This window comes from Electrona antarctica, assembly GCF_951216825.1.
Source record: "Electrona antarctica genome assembly, chromosome: 11".
In the NCBI taxonomy this organism is placed as follows: Eukaryota; Metazoa; Chordata; class Actinopteri; order Myctophiformes; family Myctophidae; genus Electrona; species Electrona antarctica.
In genome coordinates, this window is record NC_136792.1 from 33,087,345 (window position 1) to 33,107,620 (window position 20,276).

General features: G+C 43.4%; 1 protein-coding gene across 4 annotated transcripts in view; it reads right to left on the minus strand.

Moving 5' to 3' along the window:
• Positions 1–20,276, minus strand: part of cntn5 (contactin 5) — a 162,712-nt gene that overhangs the window by 102,721 nt on the left and 39,715 nt on the right. For all 4 annotated transcript variants that reach the window (XM_079513507.1, XM_079513508.1, XM_079513509.1 and 1 more), the window contains one exon: positions 17,533–17,628. In XM_079513507.1, coding sequence (XP_079369633.1) covers positions 17,533–17,628 — 96 coding nt within the window. The remainder of the gene's footprint in view (positions 1–17,532; positions 17,629–20,276) is intronic.

Here is a 20,276-nt window from a genome sequence, read left to right on the forward strand (position 1 = left end):
CACACACACACACACACACACACACACACACACACACACACACACACACACACACACACACACACACACACACCAGGATACCAGGATACCAGGAGGGGTGGTTGATTGGGTGGTTTAATGTGATTCACTATTGAGGCATGCATGCAGCTGGAACCAGCCTCTCAAAATAGATGAAAGACGAGGTACGGTTCACACACAGTGCCACCACAGAGTTCATTGCACTGGGGGGGCAGCACGAGGACAGCATAACTCTAACAGGGCTGCATTGTGCCACTAAGTGCACACAACATATGCTCCTGGTGAGCCATGAATGGACAGGATCGTCCCTGAAACCTCCATTTTCCTTGTAATGTAATGCCCTAGCAGCTAGGGCATTACATTCCGCACCTGGGCAGAGACAAAGCCGTCTACAGCAGGGCCATTAGCGGGGCAGGTGGGGGAGGGGGAGTAGCAGCGTTGTTTCCTTTTTGAAAATCATCTCGAGGGCCGCATTGGACCTCTCCCTGGGCCGCATGCGGCCCACGGATCACCAGTTTGACACCCCTGCCCTAGCTGATCATACTACAGCACCACACAGAAGCATCAACATTAGCAGATCTGCAATGCGACGCATTTCGAGCTTGCAGATCTGCTACTTTTCCTCTTTTTTTCTTATTTTTTGTAATCCTCCTGGTAAGCCATGGGTGGACTTGAGGTCCATTCCAACCATTGACTGTAAAAGAACATAATGGATGAAGGGAGACATGCAGCCACCCATTGGTTTCTACAGACCCGTTTAGAGGCCACTAATTCAGTCAATTCAAATTCACCATCTTTGGATATACGGTCCCGAAATGGACCCGGAAATGAATGCTTGGGTGGTCGGGGAGCGAGGGTCGATCTGAACCCATTTGATTTGGCGTTCATGGGAACTCATTGCGACTGCATGCCCTTGCTGATGTCGATCGCAGGCAGGGTCCGAAGGAAACTTCAAGAGCCTGGTAAGCCCCTTCAGGAAGTCACACAGTGCAGTTCCACCTAAGTGCAGTTCCACCTAAGAATTGATTGTGTCATGCTGGCTTTCTCAGTCACCATGACTCCCGCGGTCAGGGACAAGACAACAAACAAGATGGCGTCTACCTCAGTCTATTTTCGCTCATGACCAGTTCCACTCAAGCCTCTCCAGTAGTATGTCCAATGGAATACAGCCACCTACGAATCATTACTCTGTACCGAGTTGACCTCGACAATGAACTACTGTACATACTAACAGAGCAATAACTTTAGAAATTTAGAAGAAAAACTAAATGTTTCCCCTCTACGGACGTACCCTGTACAGTTTTCCAATTATTCAAATAATGAATAATTGCGCCCATTTGTCTTAAAATGTTTTATACCAAGTGACAGCAATACCTTTAAAAACTGCTGCTATTTGCTTCATACACTTTATACCAAGCCAACCTTGCCTACGTGTATAATATAGCTATTCCTATAAGAGAAATGTAACATTGCTGTGGTTTTGTAAGATAGTCATTTCTAAGTTGATACAGCTCTGTTTACACAATTGTTTTATTACCTTTTTAATTACACATCATTTCCAATTTATTTTTATTTTTTATTTGACACTTTCTGTGGAAATGTAAACGTATGTTTTCCCACGCCAAGAAAGCTCCTTTCAACTGAACTGATTGCTGGCATTGTGGATGATGAGGAAGGAATAAGATAGCTGACAGCACAAGCTTAAGCTTGTTATTGTTATGGACAGACAGACAGACAGACAGACAGACAGACAGACAGACAGACAGACAGACAGACAGACAGACAGACAGACAGACAGACAGACAGACAGACAGACAGACAGACAGACATCACCTGTCAGGTGATCAGTGCAACCTATATACTCAAGCCTGCTCAGTATTATAGCAGCTTGAGACCTACAGCTTGAGTACATCAATCTGCATTTCCAGGTGCACACATGAAATAAGTGGGACAGTCATAGCGCTGCACAGCCCAGCCCAGGGACCCTGCATGCTACAGGGGAAGAGAGTCAAGGAGAAGACCCTGCATGCTACAGGGGAAGAGAGTCAAGGAGAAGACCCTGCTGCATCTGCAACACTGCCCGCAGCGGCAGCAGAGTTTAGTCAAGTTTGTGTGTGTGTGTCAAATCAACCGTTGAGTTTGTTGTTGCACAGTTTATTCTATTTTTACCCTTAGTCAACCAGGCATGGTTGATTAAGTACAGATTCTATTTTCTTCAGCAATAGCCTGTGGAGAGGAAGGGGGGGAATAATGCTCCAATCATACACACACATCTTTTTGCTGTAGAGTATAAGTAATATTGTCGCTGTCGGGTGGGAACCTTGTGTGCCCAAAACCGTAACTTTTCATGAAATCGGAAAAAAAAGAACCTCTGTTCAAATGGATAGATTGGAACACATACTGTAGTTAGTCACAAGCTATTATATTTATCAAACCCACAGACTAAAGGGATATTTCACTTTCAAACATGTTTAAAAGTGAAAGAAATAGCTGATCTACAAGCTCACAACACGTCACATTGCGACGCGTTGTGAGCTTGCAGATCGGCTATTTTTTGCTACTTTTGTGCGACACTCTCGTACAACGAAGTAGGCCATTAATTTACGTATAATTATTATTTTTCCTTTATTTACCCAGGGTAGTAGCTGAGCACAAGTGCTCATTTTCAGCAACGCCTACACACAATCCATTCCAATCATTAGTAAGGAGTGTTTTTTGTGCAACACTAATGGGAATGGGTTCAGAATCATGAAAACGCCCTAGTTTGACCCCTAGTTTGGCCATAGACCCCTTAGTTTGGCCATAGCCACTTGCCCAAATGTGCCTAAATGTGCTGACCTCATCACATTGTGATGACGGCTATGTCCGTTTTTAGCCCAATGAGTGTTTTTCGTGCAAAACTAATGCTTGGAATGGATTCAGAATGATGAAAACCCCCTAGTTTTTACACGTCACATGCTACTTACAGCATAATGAAATTTAGAACATTTTGCCTTTTAATGGTTGTTGATGGTACCCCAACTTTCAGCAGCTGTCAAAAATTCCCCTAGGGTGGTTGAATAGAAACAAATGTGGGATATGTTAGTAGACACCCTTACAAACACATTGGTTAAGAAAATTCTTGGTAAGAAATGTATTCCCAGATTGTATTAATATCCTCTGACTAAGAGAGAGACAATATAGAATAGGAAATTAACAGAAAAGGACCAGAAATTAATATAATAGAGACAGAGCCAGTAGAGAGAAAGCAGAGGGAAAACAAAGGACACATTTGAAGAATTGTTGGCCATGGAGGTTAGCAGATATGAGCACGGTGATGGACTATGAGCGCCACCATCATTTTGGTGGCCACCTCTTCACCTAAAACTGGAGTTTGAATTGGCCTTCACTCTCCATAATAGTCCTGCAGATTGTGTCCAGAACTCACACAAATCATTATATTTGGGGTCATGTGATCGGCTATGACCATGTGATGGCTATGACTGCCTTCAAAAGTTTGCGGGCCAAGGGTAGGACTTTTCTAGTCTTATTTAATGTTTTACATTTGATTTTGTTATTCAAGTCAGTATACTGTACCACAACAGCTATTTGAAAATAGCCGATCTACAAGCTCACAATGTGTCGCACTGAGACACATCGTTAGATTGTAAATCATCTATTAAAAAAAATATTTTAGTTCGCAGCAAATGCATTTTAATGTGGGGGTCCTTGACATGAAAATGTTTGAGAGTGTAGTTGTCTAGTTTTTTTCCACCATTAGAGGGTTAGTGTGAGAATGTTATGTGCTGACATCATTGGAGTGTAGGTTGGAGGCATTAGACGGTGAATTATTCAGCGTTAATGGGAGGATGAGATGCACATGCGCCAACGGGCCTCAGTTGTGCGCCCACGCATGGAGAGTTGGAGGCACCATGACGAACAGAAACCCTCCTATCTCCATTATTCACTTTCGTCCAATTAACGCCCTACGTGATCATACTACAGCGTAACACAGACGCATCAAAAGGAGCAGATCCGCAAGCTCGAAACGTGGCGCGAAGCAACGCGCTTGCGCTTACTTTTGCTATTTTTGAGTTTGAATCTGAAACAGTTTTGGACATGTGAGGTTTCCACCTGACAGAGACGATTCGACAGACGTACTGTAGCCCCCGGACTACTAAAAGACGAGCGGCCAGCCTGGTGTTATCACACGTATTGCACATGTATCCTGGCTGAGTGTTGATTAGATGAAAGAAGTGTCAGGCTTCTTGCACGTCAAGCTGATGAGGCTGTCAACCGCGTTTCTTGTTGTGTGTCAAGTTTTGACATAATAATGCTGTATACTGGCATAAGCCTACTGTAGCTACTGCAAGTTCATTTCTAACTTATAGTAAACCGGAACTGCATGCGCTTCTTTCTGTCCACGCCAAATCTCTTTGCATTGAGAGCTTGTAGATCTGCTATTTCTGGTTAATGTGAATATCGATACTTTAAGATATTTTTAAGATATCTTTTTTTTTTGCGGCTTACGCCTTTTATTGGTTTTTGAAGGGACAGACAGTAGGCTGACAGGAAACGGGAGAGAGATGGGGGAAGACATGCAGTAAAGGCCGTGTCGGGCTCGGGAGTCGAACCCGCGGCACACTGCGACTGGATTACCAGTCGGGTGCCCAGACGGTTACGCCACCGCCTGGGCCGAATATGGATACTTTGACTGATTCCTTGAACAATTTATTAGACAGAAATGCAAACAGCATCTATTATACAATTGAAAAGGTGTGCCCAAAACGCTGTGCGCCGCACAGGAACAAAAGGCACCAGCTACTACGTCACTCCAAGAGTGTCTGACACACTGCAATAACCCACTAAACACACTAACACGTCACAGACTTACCCTCCGCGTCGACCCATGGCTATCTCCTCATGTCGCGCAGCACGGCCACACTCCACATCACGCGCGTAAAAATTGTCATTGCACTGCCACTAAAGCCGGCTCCCGTCCACACTCGCAAACAATATCAATATAAATAATAAACACAAACACGCCACAAGCACCGACACCCCCGCCTAATTTGTTGCCACGTCTATGAAAACAAGCCCAGAAAAAATGCCATTCAACACGCTACTTACAACTCCCTTACAATTCGCGGACCTGGCAACACTGCATCCCGTGATTCCACTCTTTTCATTGGCTGCGCCGCCAACATTGTCAAACATTGTTGCCACGTCTATGTAAACAAGGCCGCAAACCCTGACTTCCTACAGCCTACAGCCTATACTTTCACACACTACCACTCGCTTACAATACGTGGACCTGGCAACACTACATCAGCCCTTCCCAATGGCTCAAAACCCCACCACGTGACCCACGTGTGTTTCGTGTTACCTTTCACACTTCCGGAAACAATACCGGAAGTTACACGGTACACACACACACACACGCACACACACACACACGCACACACGTGCGTGCGCGCGCACACACACACACACACACAGTGTACAGCCTGCCGGAAACCAAAAGTAGAAGAAGACGAAGAACAACAACACAGGTTCTACACTGATTCTAACTTGGATGGAGAGCGCCGCCATTACATACACAGTTACACTCATGCAAACACGACCGCGTCGACACCTGGCGTGGTACAATCGGGACGAACCGACGCGCATATATATGGATAACAACAACAACACTACACGCAGCAACAACGCGCTGCAACACAACACGTAAGTCACGTATGTAACTATGGTTCTATGAATCCTGGATGACTGCTTAACACTGGATGATTGGCGTCCAGTGTTAAGCACTGACTCTGGCAGTCAGTAAGGCTGAAATAGAACAGCTGTGTACAACGCAGTGTCACTGCAGACACGTGTGTGTGTGTGGTGTGTGCGTGCGTGCGTGCGCGGGGGGGGGGATTTTGGATCGCCTCGCGATGCAGCTGAAATGGCACACACACACACACACACACGCCACAAAACGCTAATAATAATAATAATAATACACAATTAGAACACTACACTAATCATAACAACAGTACAGCACAGTACAGCACACATGAGTACAGTACAGAAAGAAAGCTCACATCAGAATATTAATCCATGTAATAATAATCATAATAATAAAACATAATAACACAACACTAATAACTATAATATCAACAGTACAGAGAACAGTACAGTACATCAGAATATTAATCCATGTAATAATAATAATAACAATAAATAAGCACACAACACTAATAACAGTACAGAGAACAGTACAGTACACATGAGTACAGTACAGTACAGTATACTGTTCCTGCGCCTTGCCATGCTCTCTTTCAATCATAATAATAATAATAAATAACAACACTACACTAATAACAACAATAATATCAACAATACAGCGAACACTACAGTACACATGAGTACAGTACAGTACAGAAAGAAAGCTCACATCAGAATATTAATCCATGTAATAATAATAATAATAATAATAATAAATAATAACACAACACTACTAACTATAATATCAACAGTACAGACAACAGTACAGTACAGTACATCAGAATATTAATCCATGTAATCATAATAATAATAAAAAAACACTAATACAACAGTACAGAGAACAGTACAGTACAGTACACATGACTACAGTACAGTACAAACACTTACAGTACAGTACACTACAGTATACTGTTCCTGCGCCTTGCCATGCTCGCTTTCATACGCACATACACAACACCAAACAGGGCCACTCAGCCAGCTTGGCAACTTTGCGCTTTCCAAGCAAATGCATACATGAAAACATCATGGGTTGCCATTGCCTTCTTCCCATTTGCGACGCATCGCGTTAGGATGAGCGGGCCGAAGGCCCGCGAAATTCTAGTGAGGTACAGTCAGACATGTGGGCTAAAAGGATAACGCAAAAATGTCCTAGGGACTTTTTTCCACTGTGGTCATAATATGATGGGCTTCAGTTAATAATCAATGAATGCTGCCGCTGAGTTAACAGGCAATTATGGGCACTGTATTTTGCCAGTAAACCTCAAGTTTAGCAGGCATATACAGTTAATATACGGTAATATACAGGTGTGATGGTACAATTCGGGAGTTTACCGGAGTTTGTTGGAAAGTTTAACGGGAGTTTCCTGTAATATACACATCCGTATTCCATGCTTTTTGCATGGAATACGGATGTGTATATTACAGCAGTGGCCTAAGGGTTAGAGGAGCGCCCTTGTTGCCGAAAGGTTGCAGGTTCGATTCCCCGGACGGGCAGGAAAAATATGGGTGGGGAGGTGATTGTCATCACTCACCAAACACCGCTGAAGTGCCCTTGAGCAAGGCACTGAACCCCCAACTGCTCCCCCTGGAGCTGCTTAGTGGCCAACAGTATAAGACTGTGGTTGTACTGGTCAGCTCCCAGGTTTTAATGTGTGTGTGTGTCTGTGTGTTTCTATGTGCAGGGCGTTGCTGAAAATTAGCACCTGTGCTCAGCTACTTCCCTGGGTAAATAAAGAATAAAGAAGTGCTATACTGTACATATGGCATTAGATATTGCCACTGTCCGGTGGAAACCTTGTATGTCCAAAACGGTTATTTTTAGTTTAATGAAAATAATAATAATGATGATGATGATGATGATGATGATGATGATGATGATGATGATGACGATGACGATGACGATGATATTGATGATGATGATGATGATGATGATGATGATGATGATGATGATGATGATGATGATGATGATGATGATGATGATGATGATGATAATAACCTTTGTTCCAATGGATCCAATGTAGTTCATATTTAGTCACAATATCTTGTTAATAATTTCCATTGGTTAAATATGTAGGCCTATAAATCCCACAGACAGACCACTTTCCACAAAATCACTTTCTTCTATAAAAAGAGAAAGAAAAATAGCAGAGCTCACAGTTTTGAGCATGTAGATTTGCTTTTTCTATTTTATTTCTTTTTTGCAGCTTTTGCGTGCCACTTTTGTATGGCGAGTACGGCATACATTTACGGAAAATAAGTACACAAGGTTTCTGCCCGACAGCAACAATATACTGCATACTTGCATAGCTATTGAAATGTAATTTTAATAATCAACGGATGCTGCCAGCATACTGTATACTGTATATAGGGTACACTGACTGGCTCAAACAGCTTTACACATGGGGGTTTCATACTGTATATGTAGGGTACACTGACTGGCTCAAACAGCTTTACACATGTGGGTTTATAGGGTACACTGACTGGCTCAAACAGCTTTACACATGGGGGTTTATAGGGTACACTGACTGGCTCAAACAGCTTTACACATGTGGGTTTATAGGGTACACTGACTGGCTCAAACAGCTTTACACATGGGGGTTTATAGGGTACACTGACTGGCTCAAACAGCTTTACACATGTGGGTTTATAGGGTACACTGACTGGCTCAAACAGCTTTACACATGGGGGTTTATAGGGTACACTGACTGGCTCAAACAGCTTTACACATGTGGGTTTATAGGGTACACTGACTGGCTCAAACAGCTTTACACATGGGGGTTTATAGGGTACACTGACTGGCTCAAACAGCTTTACACATGTGGGTTTATAGGGTACACTGACTGGCTCAAACAGCTTTACACATGGGGGTGTATAGGGTATACTGACTGGCTCCAACAGCTTTACACAGCTTTACACATGGGGGTTTATAGGGTACACTGACTGGCTCAAACAGCTTTACACATGGGGGTTTATAGGGTACACTGACTGGCTCAAACAGCTTTACACATGGGGGTTTATAGGGTACACTGACTGGCTCAAACAGCTTTACACATGGGGGTTTATAGGGTACACTGACTGGCTCAAACAGCTTTACACATGTGGGTTTATAGGGTACACTGACTGGCTCAAACCGCTTTACACATGGGGGTTTCATTTCAAAGGCTGCCATTAGACCTATAATGGCCTGTTTGGAATGGTCGCCACATGTCATGTTGAATATTGGCCATCCATCATGTTCACTGGCAACACTAAATGGTGATAGGTGGCTCCAAACTAGTGGCTTATCAGACCACAGGAAAAAAAAGACATTTCTGATTTAAATCCAATCAGCGCTGGGAAGTAATTAAACCAGTGGTCCCTACGTTCAGCTCGTTTCTGATTTATTTATGATGAGACAGGCAGGAGAGCGTGGCATAGAAACCTCACAAGTCTAACAGAGTCTTACGCTGTGCATGGCAATTAATGTTTATATAAATTAGCCCTTTCTGCACTATCCTGCTGATATACAAATCCAACAGGGAATGAAAGAGAACAATCCCATGCTGTCATCCCATGCGGTCTTGTTCCAAGAATAGTATCTCAGACAGAATCATGTGGAAATAGTCAGACGACATGCTGTTTGATTTTGTCTAGGCTTTCTAAGTCCACTGCGCCACATCTGTCATGGTAGGCATGAACAAAGAAATTAAGAAACAAAACATCAAACCAATACAAAAATGCACCTAGATACTGTAATCCCGCATGGACGAAACCATTTACAAGTGTTCCTGTGTGATTATTGCATAATAGCATTTCACAGCTCCTTGATTTCAGCATCAATAATCTGCGTATTCTGATGAGAAGAGATAGGCTTTTATATTTTCTAAGCTGCCTGTAGAGACTTCCCTGCTAAACAATAAATAATTGTTTCAAAGACGTGCAGAGCAACGCAGATCTGAACTCTAATACTAATACCGACTGAAGGAAGGTGCATGGCAAATGAAGCTAAGCGGCAGGTCATATTTTTCTTTCAAATGCTCCATATCAACAGATTAATTAGTGGAGGTATTGTTTGCTCGTTCTCTTCCGGGAATTCAACGGAGAGGCAACAGCTGAACCTAATGAGACAAACAACAATGTGCGAATGCCGCTCTAAATTGGACTGAGGTTATTACATGAATGGCACCGGCTTCTCATCCCATTGTTCTGCCGCCATTGTCACATGTCCTTTGTTATAATGTAAAACCAAATGGCGGACCAAAATAAACAAATACATCGCTTCCCCAATTGGAGAGTGCCTCCCAAGGCAATTGGACAGACAATGGAAGCCGAGAGGCATTTGCAAATGGAGGCGCGTGGGAGTGGGTGCGATCCAAGCACCTAGTCGACAAACACATTGTAAAAAAAGACAAGGCATCACACCAGCCCCGATGCTAAATCAATGTGTATGTAACTACACGTCGTGAGAGCAGTTAATTTGGTATAACAGGCAAACTGTGCCATGATTTACACCAAGAATCGTTTTGATGACTACCTTTCAAGTAGTTTAAAAAAAATCACACCCGTGTGAACTGAGTGGTGCAACTACACATTTATTGTTATGTCAGTGACGTCACATACTAACCATAGCAACCATGCTCACCCGTACAGGCACAAACACACACAGGTACTAACAAAGCCAGTTGTTGGAGTGGTTTGCACCACTCAAAAATATATTTTGAGTGGTGTAAACCACTCCTACAACTGGCTTTTGTGTGCATAAAAAAATGACCGTGGTTGCTATGTTCAAAATAATTTCTGACGTAATTAAATCACACCCGGGTGAACTGGATGACCGTAGCAACCGTGGTCATTTTCTCTGCGCAAAAAAAGCCAGTTGTGAAATCACATCCAGGTGTGATACATACATTTATCAAAAATGATAGCTTTTTTTACTTAACATATTTTGTGTGATTTCATTACGTCACACATTACGTCAGACCACAGCTGATCATGCTATATAAAACCTTACACCACTCAGTTCACACGGGTGTGATTTTTTAATCAACACTATTGCTGCTGGGAAGTGCATACCCTGGAGGCTGGTTAGCATGTTATAGCATTGTTAATGGAAAAAAAAGAAAAGGTGAACAAAACCATAGTGTTACTGGCAACCACACTAATGAATGGTTATCAGCTATATCTAGCTAGCCAGTAGCTATTGACCCTGTACTTCTGATGCCCTAGCTCGGACCACCTCCCATCTTGTAAGTAGCGTGGCCTTTATGTATTTATTTCACAGACATTTCTGTGTGTTGTGACTTTTGTCACTGCTGTGAGGAGCCCACACCGGGAGAACTAGAGACCCTATGTCCTACTCCTCCCGCCCAACACTCTCTGCCGACACCCTCTTCACCCGGCTTCCGTCCCCAAGCACGGGCCGATTGTGTTCGTATAGATGCTCGAAAAAGATTGATGCACCACGGTGGATTCGAACCCCCAAGACTGTGGCCTCCATTATGATCTGAACTGAACACCTGTAAAGTTTCATTATGATCTGAACTAAATTGATTGAATAATGTTCGAGCAGAGAAACAGCATTGACAACATAGAGCCATGCAGGCCAGGAGGCCTGAGGCCAGCAGCCCGTCTGGGGGCAAAAGCCTCCAGAGGTGACATTAGGACACCTCTTATACACAGAGATGCTCTTCCTAAAAGGTGATGAAAGGTGAAGATGTTGAACAGATTGGCATTGTAACATCTCTATTAACTAACCCTATGTGTTTGACCGGAGTCCCTCAGGGCTCTATACTAGTGTATTTTCCGTTTTCTGCTATTGTGGAGGAAGCTGATCGGCAATCTCACAACGCACGCACGCACGCACGCACGCACGCACGCACGCACGCACGCACGCACGCACGCACGCACGCACGCACGCACGCACACACACCCACACACAGGGTGAAAACAATGGCAGCCATGCTGTCATTTTACACATGATGAAGTAGCCCTCCATTTATCAGAGAACAATGTAGTAAAAACATGCTCACATGAAACCATGAAATGAACAAGAATGAACTGCTCACATCTCAGCAAATTAGGTTTAATTATGTAATCTATGTGCTTTTAAGTGGTGTGCTAATGTGTTTGAAATTATCATACACAACACATTCCACCTTAACGTCATGCTACACGCCCTAGCTGCAGAGTGTGAATTGACATGCGGGTAACACGCTCCCAGACTCTAATAAGGCATGGATTGCAGCTTCTAATTGGGCAGAACACTCTTTTCCGTCCCTCGTTTCGGGTGTCATTTTTCATTTTCATCAGAAGAGCAATCTTGAAGATAGAAATTAGCCTTAATTCAAGTTTGAACAGAATAGAAGACCATGCAACATACATCATTAGAAAAAACAACCGTCCCATATGACAGAGGGCAAGAACGGTATAACCCATTTATAAGCTATGCTTTTATTAAGTAAAATACAGAGTTAAGGGGTTAATAAGATGGATGATAAAAAAAAGCCATACATTTTTTTTGTTGATTTGTTGATGTTTACAACAAACTATATTTAAACTAGAAAAAGTGCTTGTCGGGGGACAGGTGAGGTAGGGTTTTGTGGGTCGGCAATGTTCGAAATTCACCAATCAGGATGGAATATATGAAATCGGACAGATCCGCGTTGATCACATGACTATAGAGATGTACTGATTAGCACAAAGAGCCCTTATCGGACGACGTCACACTGATAAGAACCAGTAATAGAGCTCTTATCAGACGACATCACACTGATAAGAACCAGTAATAGAGCTCTTATCAGACGACATCACACTGATAAGAACCAGTAATAGAGCTCTTATCAGACGACATCACACTGATAAGAACCAGTAATAAAGCTCTTATCAGACGACGTCACACTGATAAGAACCAGTAATAGAGCTCTTATCATACGACATCACACTGATAAGAACCAGTAATAAAGCTCTTATCAGACGACGTCACACTGATAAGAACCAGTAATAGAGCTCTTATCATACGACATCACACTGATAAGAACCAGTAATAGAGCTCTTATCAGACGACGTCACACTGATAAGAACCAGTAATAGAGCTCTTATCATACGACATCACACTGATAAGAACCAGTAATAAAGCTCTTATCAGACGACGTCACACTGATAAGAACCAGTAATAGAGCCCTTATCGGACGACGTCACACTGATAAGAACCAGTAATAGAGCCCTATAGAGCCCTAATAGAACCAGTATGTGCACGCAGGCCGCCACCACATGGTCCCCACCGCTCATCAGTGGTGGAAAAGTACTCACATTTTTTACTCAAGTAAAAGTACCAATACTGCAATATAGAACTACTCTACTTGAGTACAAAAGTATTGACATCAAAATGTACTTAAAGTATGAAAAGTACTCACTATGCAGTACTATACGGTACATCAAACTTTCAGATGCTGTTTTTTTCTCCCAGTATGGAGGGAGAATGCTTATATTAAGATGTTTACTGTGATCTATCGCTCCTGAAATATGTAATGCTTGGTTTCTGTTGTGTCTAAACAATAATAGCAATGCTAAACAGTTGTCATCTCAAAACCACACGTTCAGTCGCTGAACGTGTGTCATTAGACCGGAGTTGCATACTAAACATACTAAACATACATATCAAGGTGGATGCATTTGTTAGCTCTGTATCTCATTAGTTCTGTTTATGTTACCACATGTCAGAGTGCTGTCCATGGTGCTGAAAGCTTTCTGTTTCACCTTTGTGTCTAATGGTCTGTGTGCGTGACTGCGTGTGCACGTGTTTCCTCCTGACAAAATACTGTTGAATGAACTTATGCCACTGATTATAACAGTGAATACAGGCTATAGAAATGTATGTGACTTGCCTTGACATGACTTATTTGCACAATTAATGTGGTCTATTGAGTGAGCTAGCTTCTGTGAGGTCAGGTCTGTGTGTCCTTATATAGTCGGATGTAATGTTGAAATGCAGGATTGACTAAGGCCTCCATGTTAGTTATGCTAATGCCAACGTGGCTAGGGCCCAGGGCTCACATTTTTGGACTGCATTCCACCCAAGACAACATAATGTTCAGAGATCATTTCCACATAATTCAGCCCATCCATCCAACTGCATCCGTGCAAATCCTGGTTGTTGGATGACAGGTCATTGACGTGCCTTTCTGTGGCAGCTTTGCGACCTGCTCATCAGTTACACAGGGTTCAGTGTCTTGCTCAAGGACACTGCGACACAAAGCCAGCAAAGCCGGGGAATCGAACGGGCGAACCTATCTGTTCACAGACAACTGTTCTACCTCCTGAATAGCTATCAGCCACGCTGATTAATAACAATATCCACAGTGTTTTTATTCAGTTCCAGTTCCTGTTTTCCCTGACCTTCAAGCGTACATTTTAAACAATGTATTCTGTATCGATCAACCCGACCCAGAGGATATGAGCCATGTCATTATGCCCTTTATGAAGGCCTGCATTATATTTACTGCTCAGAGCAACCTGACTCCTTAAATGATAGAAGATCACTATTGACATTCTGCTGATCTCGTTTCACAACCTCTCAAGCCTCAGCGTCAGTGACTCACGTTGCTCACTCACTTTTCTGTCAATCACGGTGGGTGTAACTCCAAAGGAGAACCACACTTTGGCTTGCTTTGCTTTAACAATCTGCCTGCGTAGGCAGTATAGACTTTTTTTGGTAAGCACGGGCATAAATAAATCATATGCACCTCGAGGAAAAGACAAACACCTGTTCTGGAGATTTATGGAGAACCTTAGCTGTGAGCCATCTGGAAGTGCACTTTAATTTACCAATCATGGAATGCTTTATCGTGTGTCCATTTCTGCACCCCCCCCCCCCCCCCACACACACACACATACACACACACACACACACACACACACACACACACACACACACACACACACACACCGATGTTCCTCATACAATCACATCACAGAAGAACGGGAACAACCCAGGAACAGAAACTTCACGTGGGTGTGTGTTCCGTGCTCGAATAGCAAAACAGCTGATGCAAACACAAAATCACCATGATTCATGGCAGCGCATAAAGAGCTTACATTAGAGGACTCCGATGGTGAGATTCGAGACGTGCCATTAGAACAGACCCTGCGCACGTTCCGCCGCGCCATCCGGACGATATAATTGCCTTTTTGTAAGATCTCTCTTTTCATTTCTAATGATCCATGTGAACCGAGGAGACGATGGCGATGTGGCGTTGGCTTCTGTAATGTTTTAACCCATTTAGACCTGAGACCACATTCTACAAAATCTTAACAGTTTTCTGAAAGGTTTTCTTTATCAGTGAGGCTCACAATATTTCATGTCAAGGGCCCCCAGCATAATATATATATATATATATATATATATATATATATATATATATATGGCCGCAGACCCCATCTCTATGTTGTTCCAGAGACCCCTTGTGACAGAATATATATTCAAAGATTTGCACACATTTTCTAAAATAGCAGATCTGCTATTTTTCAATAGCTATAGTATAAAATAATGGTTAATGTGGTTAAACGCTAACAAATTAATGTTTTATGGTACTTTATCCCATTTTGAGCAGAAAAAAACACTAATAACCGTGTGCACGTGTACCGCGGATTATCATGTAGGCTGTTTCTACAATGGGATGCCTGTGGAGGCTAGCAACGGAAGCTAAAGGAAGCAATAATATTTTTTAATATTTTTTAATCAAATCTTGTGTTTCTCGTGGATGGCCCAGATGGTAATAATAGCTTTCCTCGAGACATCTCGTGGATGGCTTGGATTGGGTTAACATGTTATAAACTGTCATCGGTAGAATAGTAATGCGAATGGATCAATGGAAGCATACTGTGTACTGTATACTAGGGCTGTTGCAATTATCGCATTTATCGCATATCGCGCTATTACAAGTTGAAACCGCAAAGGCACAATAAACCGCAGGACCCTTGACAGTGGGCCGATGGACGCCCTGCAGCGGCCGTCGCGGACGCAGCGAACGCGGAGCCAACAATGCCAGTGGCACTGCCACATCCAGCCAAAAAAAAGGACTCTTGGTTAGAGACCTCTGCTGAGATCAATGAACGTGAAAACCAGGCTAGATTCCTTCTACTTTCTAAAATTGCATGCAACATGTGTACTGGCTGTAGGCTATTTGTGCTATAAGTGCACCATCCGAGAGTTTTCAGTGCAGCGGGGAATATCGTTACTGTTCTGTTTGCTGCTTGTTATTAGGCTGATATAGTTGCTCCGTGAGTTTGGAAGTAAAGAAGAGTTGTGTTAAGCTGTGTCATTCATGGTCTGCTGATTCACAAGCTCTTACTTCCAAACTCACGGAGCAACTATCATAATAACAAGCAGCAAACTCTCCTCTCTGAAGCCGTTGCACGGTTATATAGGCAGTTGATGGTGTGTTCCATTTTCATTTGCATTACTGCTTTCGGTTTTACACCATTAATGAAGACCAGGACTAATTGAACATTAATTTTAAATAAACACTGTCGTCTCTGCCATTTATATAGCAACATAGTAAAGTAAAGCTTAGTGTAACTTTCGTTTATTAATAATGTATTTTGTTATTCATTTTAAAGGGGGCTTGAGAACTATATCGCACAGTATCGCATATCGCGCTTCTGAGCCACTTGATCGCACCACAGCCCTACTGTATGTACCCTGCATATCGTCTCTGTCATCACCTGTGTTCCAATGAAAACAGCAGATCTACAAGCTCACAGAAACAAAAACAACTAGAAAAGTCACAATTTTTGAAAAATTGCAAAGTGTGGTTGCCGCAGTCGCTTATATAGGCCCCTCCCTAATTTTAAATGTTCTATAACGCTTGAATAGTTTGGTCTTCTGCCCCTGCAAGGGAATTTATGTCTTTATAAACGATTGTAAAACATAGATTGGTTACGAAACCAACAACAGCCAATTAGCTACTGCAAACGTTATGCAAAGCTTGGCCAATAACAGCAGAAGTTAGGTAGGTTACTCCAGAAAAAGAATGATAAAACAGTGTGACAATAACTATAGTGTTTGCCCTTTGGGCAACCACACTAATAATATGGAGAAGATAGTTTTCTGCCTGACAGCTGGCACTTTGGCATGGGAGGTCAGATCAACATATGGAATGAATTCTGTACTGGCCATATATGGAGCGTGTCTTGAGTGTACAGGGTTTGGTGTGGTCGGGACGCTGTGGGCGCCCAGGGTGCGTGCACGCACGCACGCACGCACGCACGCACGCACGCACGCACGCACGCACGCACGCACGCACACACACACACACACACACACACACACACACACACACACACACACACACACACACACACACACACACACACACACACACACACACACACACACACACACACACACACACACACACACACACACACACACACACACACACACACACACACACACACACACACACACACACACACACACACACATTAGTGGTAGCGGTGGCCGAACGGATTGCGGAGCGGTCTTGATACCGGAAGGTCGCCAGTTCGAATCAGCGGTCTGACACGTTAAAATTACCACCGCTGAAGTGCCCTTGAACAAGGCATTGAACCACTACGATGAAATGTTCTATGAGCAGGGCCTGGCTGGAAACAAGTTATTGAGCTTAGCCCAGATACCCTGGGTAAATATAGTAATCATTTCATTTAATTACACACACACACACACACACACACACACACACACACACAATAGGCTTGGGAGTGGAAGGGTGCATACTGCATTCTTACCTGGTGAATGTGGGGGAGGGGTACACATGAGCACGACACCTTGACCTTCGCGTGCGGACACGCCTCCTCTGGTCTTCCCGCTGAAGGCGCCCAGATCTGCAATGGAACATTGAGCTTTTAGACGCAGCATCACACTGCTACACTGTAGCTCTTATTGAAACCATGAGGGTGCATTTTTGCCAAGCGGCAAGCATTCGCTCTTGGAAATTAGGCCAAAGCGGAAGTCGTGAAAACAGTTCCGTTCTCTTCCCTAGCCTGCCCCAGCCAGTGTGATTCCTGGTCTAGAGGGGCGGATTCAATTTTCAGCAGAAAACATGCGTGGGCTGCTGCTGGTTCACCGATCTGTGCGCCCATCACCCTCAGACACAGCTCAGAGCCCTGACGTCACGACATGTGGCATGGATTGGTGCCGGGAGCGGCCATCATTACACTTTTTTCCACCCCTGTTTTAATTATCTAATGTGCTGTACACACCCTCCTGGGGAGAGCAACGGACTTGAACCCATGCTTCCTTCATGCATGCATGAGTGTCCAAGTTGCTCCTTTACACCTGACAGAGGGGAGTTTCCCTGGTTGGACGTAGCAAGTGGAAGGAACACTTTATTCCAACCAGTTCCTTTCCCCTCCATCAGGCGCCCAGGCTGGCCAGGGGGAGGCAGTTTAGAGACCAGGATTACTGCATGTTTTTTGTGGGGGTAACTACCCTAGGGGACACAGGGAGAACATGCAAACTTCACAATGAAAGGCCAGCGCCCACAGCGTTCCGAGCGGGAATCGAACCCAGGACCTTCTAGCTGTGAGGCAACAGCACTAGTGCCCCCTCCATCATTACACTTTTAATGCTAGAGGACACATGAACATGAACAACATGTGATAGTAAAGATCTACTGTAAATGGTAGATGGTGCATTTATATAGCAGCTTTATCCAAGTCACTTCTACACATAGTGTACACATCTATGTACTAATACTGTACATAGATGTGCATTACATTCACCCATTCATACACTGATGGCGGAGAAAACCGTGCAAGGCACCAACCCGCTCATCAGGAGCAATTCAGCGTCTTGCTCAAGGACACTTAAATAATAATAATAATAAAACTTTATTTGTATAGCACCTTTCATGACATGAAATGCAGCTCAAAGTGCTTTACAGAGCAATGGAGAAAAAAAAGAAAAGGAAGGCATAAACATTAAAAAAACAAGAGCAGTAATGCAATACAGTGAGGACATGAATAACAAAAAAAATTAAAAGATCATTTAAAAGCAAGAGTATAGAAGTGGGTCTTGAGCTGCGCTTTAAAAATGTCTACAGAGGCTGCCTGTCGAAGGTACAGTGGGAGTTTGTTCCACGCCGTCGGCCTGTAGAAGCAAAACGCTGCTTCTGTCTTATCCTCATTTAGCTTGAGAAAGTTCTCACTCATCCAGCATTTGATGCTAGACAGACAGGTCCTTGCGGACCTGTCTGAGCAGCTGCTCTACCCCTAAGGCACTGCCGTCTACACAGAGTTTATTTCATGTGACTAATTTGCATACATTTAAACTGCTGTTTTTGTTATGCGTACAATACATCGATGCGAAACACAAATATAATGCAGAGATGAAGCAACGCATTTCTTTTATTATTTTTTACTATTTTCACCACAAATTAAATCATCCACCACCTGTATGAATGAGTCATGGTCAAATTAATAGATATTTGTTATCACTGCCGGTGTAGCCTATACTTAAAGTGTTATTTTGTATTCCATATATATCTTTGATACAAATAATGTAGCTCAACAGCTTTTACAACATACAGTAAGAAACGATACCACTTTACAGAATCATGTCCAACACTGTTAATATCAGTTGTAAAGCATGGGATGAAAATATACAGTATGTGTGGAGTATGTTTAAGGGCATATACGAGTGGTGTAGACTAGAGTAAAAGGCTATAATTCAAACTTTAGGTAAAGGGTAAGAGCGGTGGGCTTTGGGGAGAGCGGTGGGCTTCGGGCACAGACGGATTAAGCCTGATTTATACGTTGATGCGCGACAGTGTCATGCACCTAAAATAGCAGAACTAGTGAACAAGCCGTAGGCTATATTTGAACCATTCTTTCCACAGTGCTAAGGCAGAGAACGTCTCATCAACATGGTCCTAATATCCATTCATGAAAATCACCTTGAATGATAGCAGGTGTATTGAAAAAAACTTAACTTTAACTTTTGGTAATAAAATGGGTCCTTGTACACTTCAAGTATCAGTCACATGAAGCACAACCTAGTCTGTCTCTCTATGGCCGCCTCTGAGAGGCCCCGTAGACAGATTTTAATGGGATTTCCTTGTTTTGATCCGTTTCAGAGGTGGATGGTTGGCCCATAAACTGAGGGGATAAACACAGGCTGGTTTCTTATTTGTCAGCTATTTTGACAGCTTCAAAGTGAATATTTAGCCTATTATTTCAGTTTTTCAGTAGGGCTCTGTAATTGAACCTAAACAGTCGTAAGAGTTTACAACAACAAGTTCAGCTCTGGCGTTGGACCTCCTGACCCAGAGGCGTCATGTGTTAGGGCTCTCAGGGGGTGATGGCACGCCTGGGCCTAGTGTTAGGGCTCTCAGGGGGTGATGGCACGCCTGGGCCTAGTGTTAGGGCTCTCAGGGGGTGATGGCACGCCTGGGCCTAGTGTTAGGGCTCTCAGGGGGTGATGGCACGCCTGGGCCTAGTGTTAGGGCTCTCAGGGGGTGATGGCACACCTG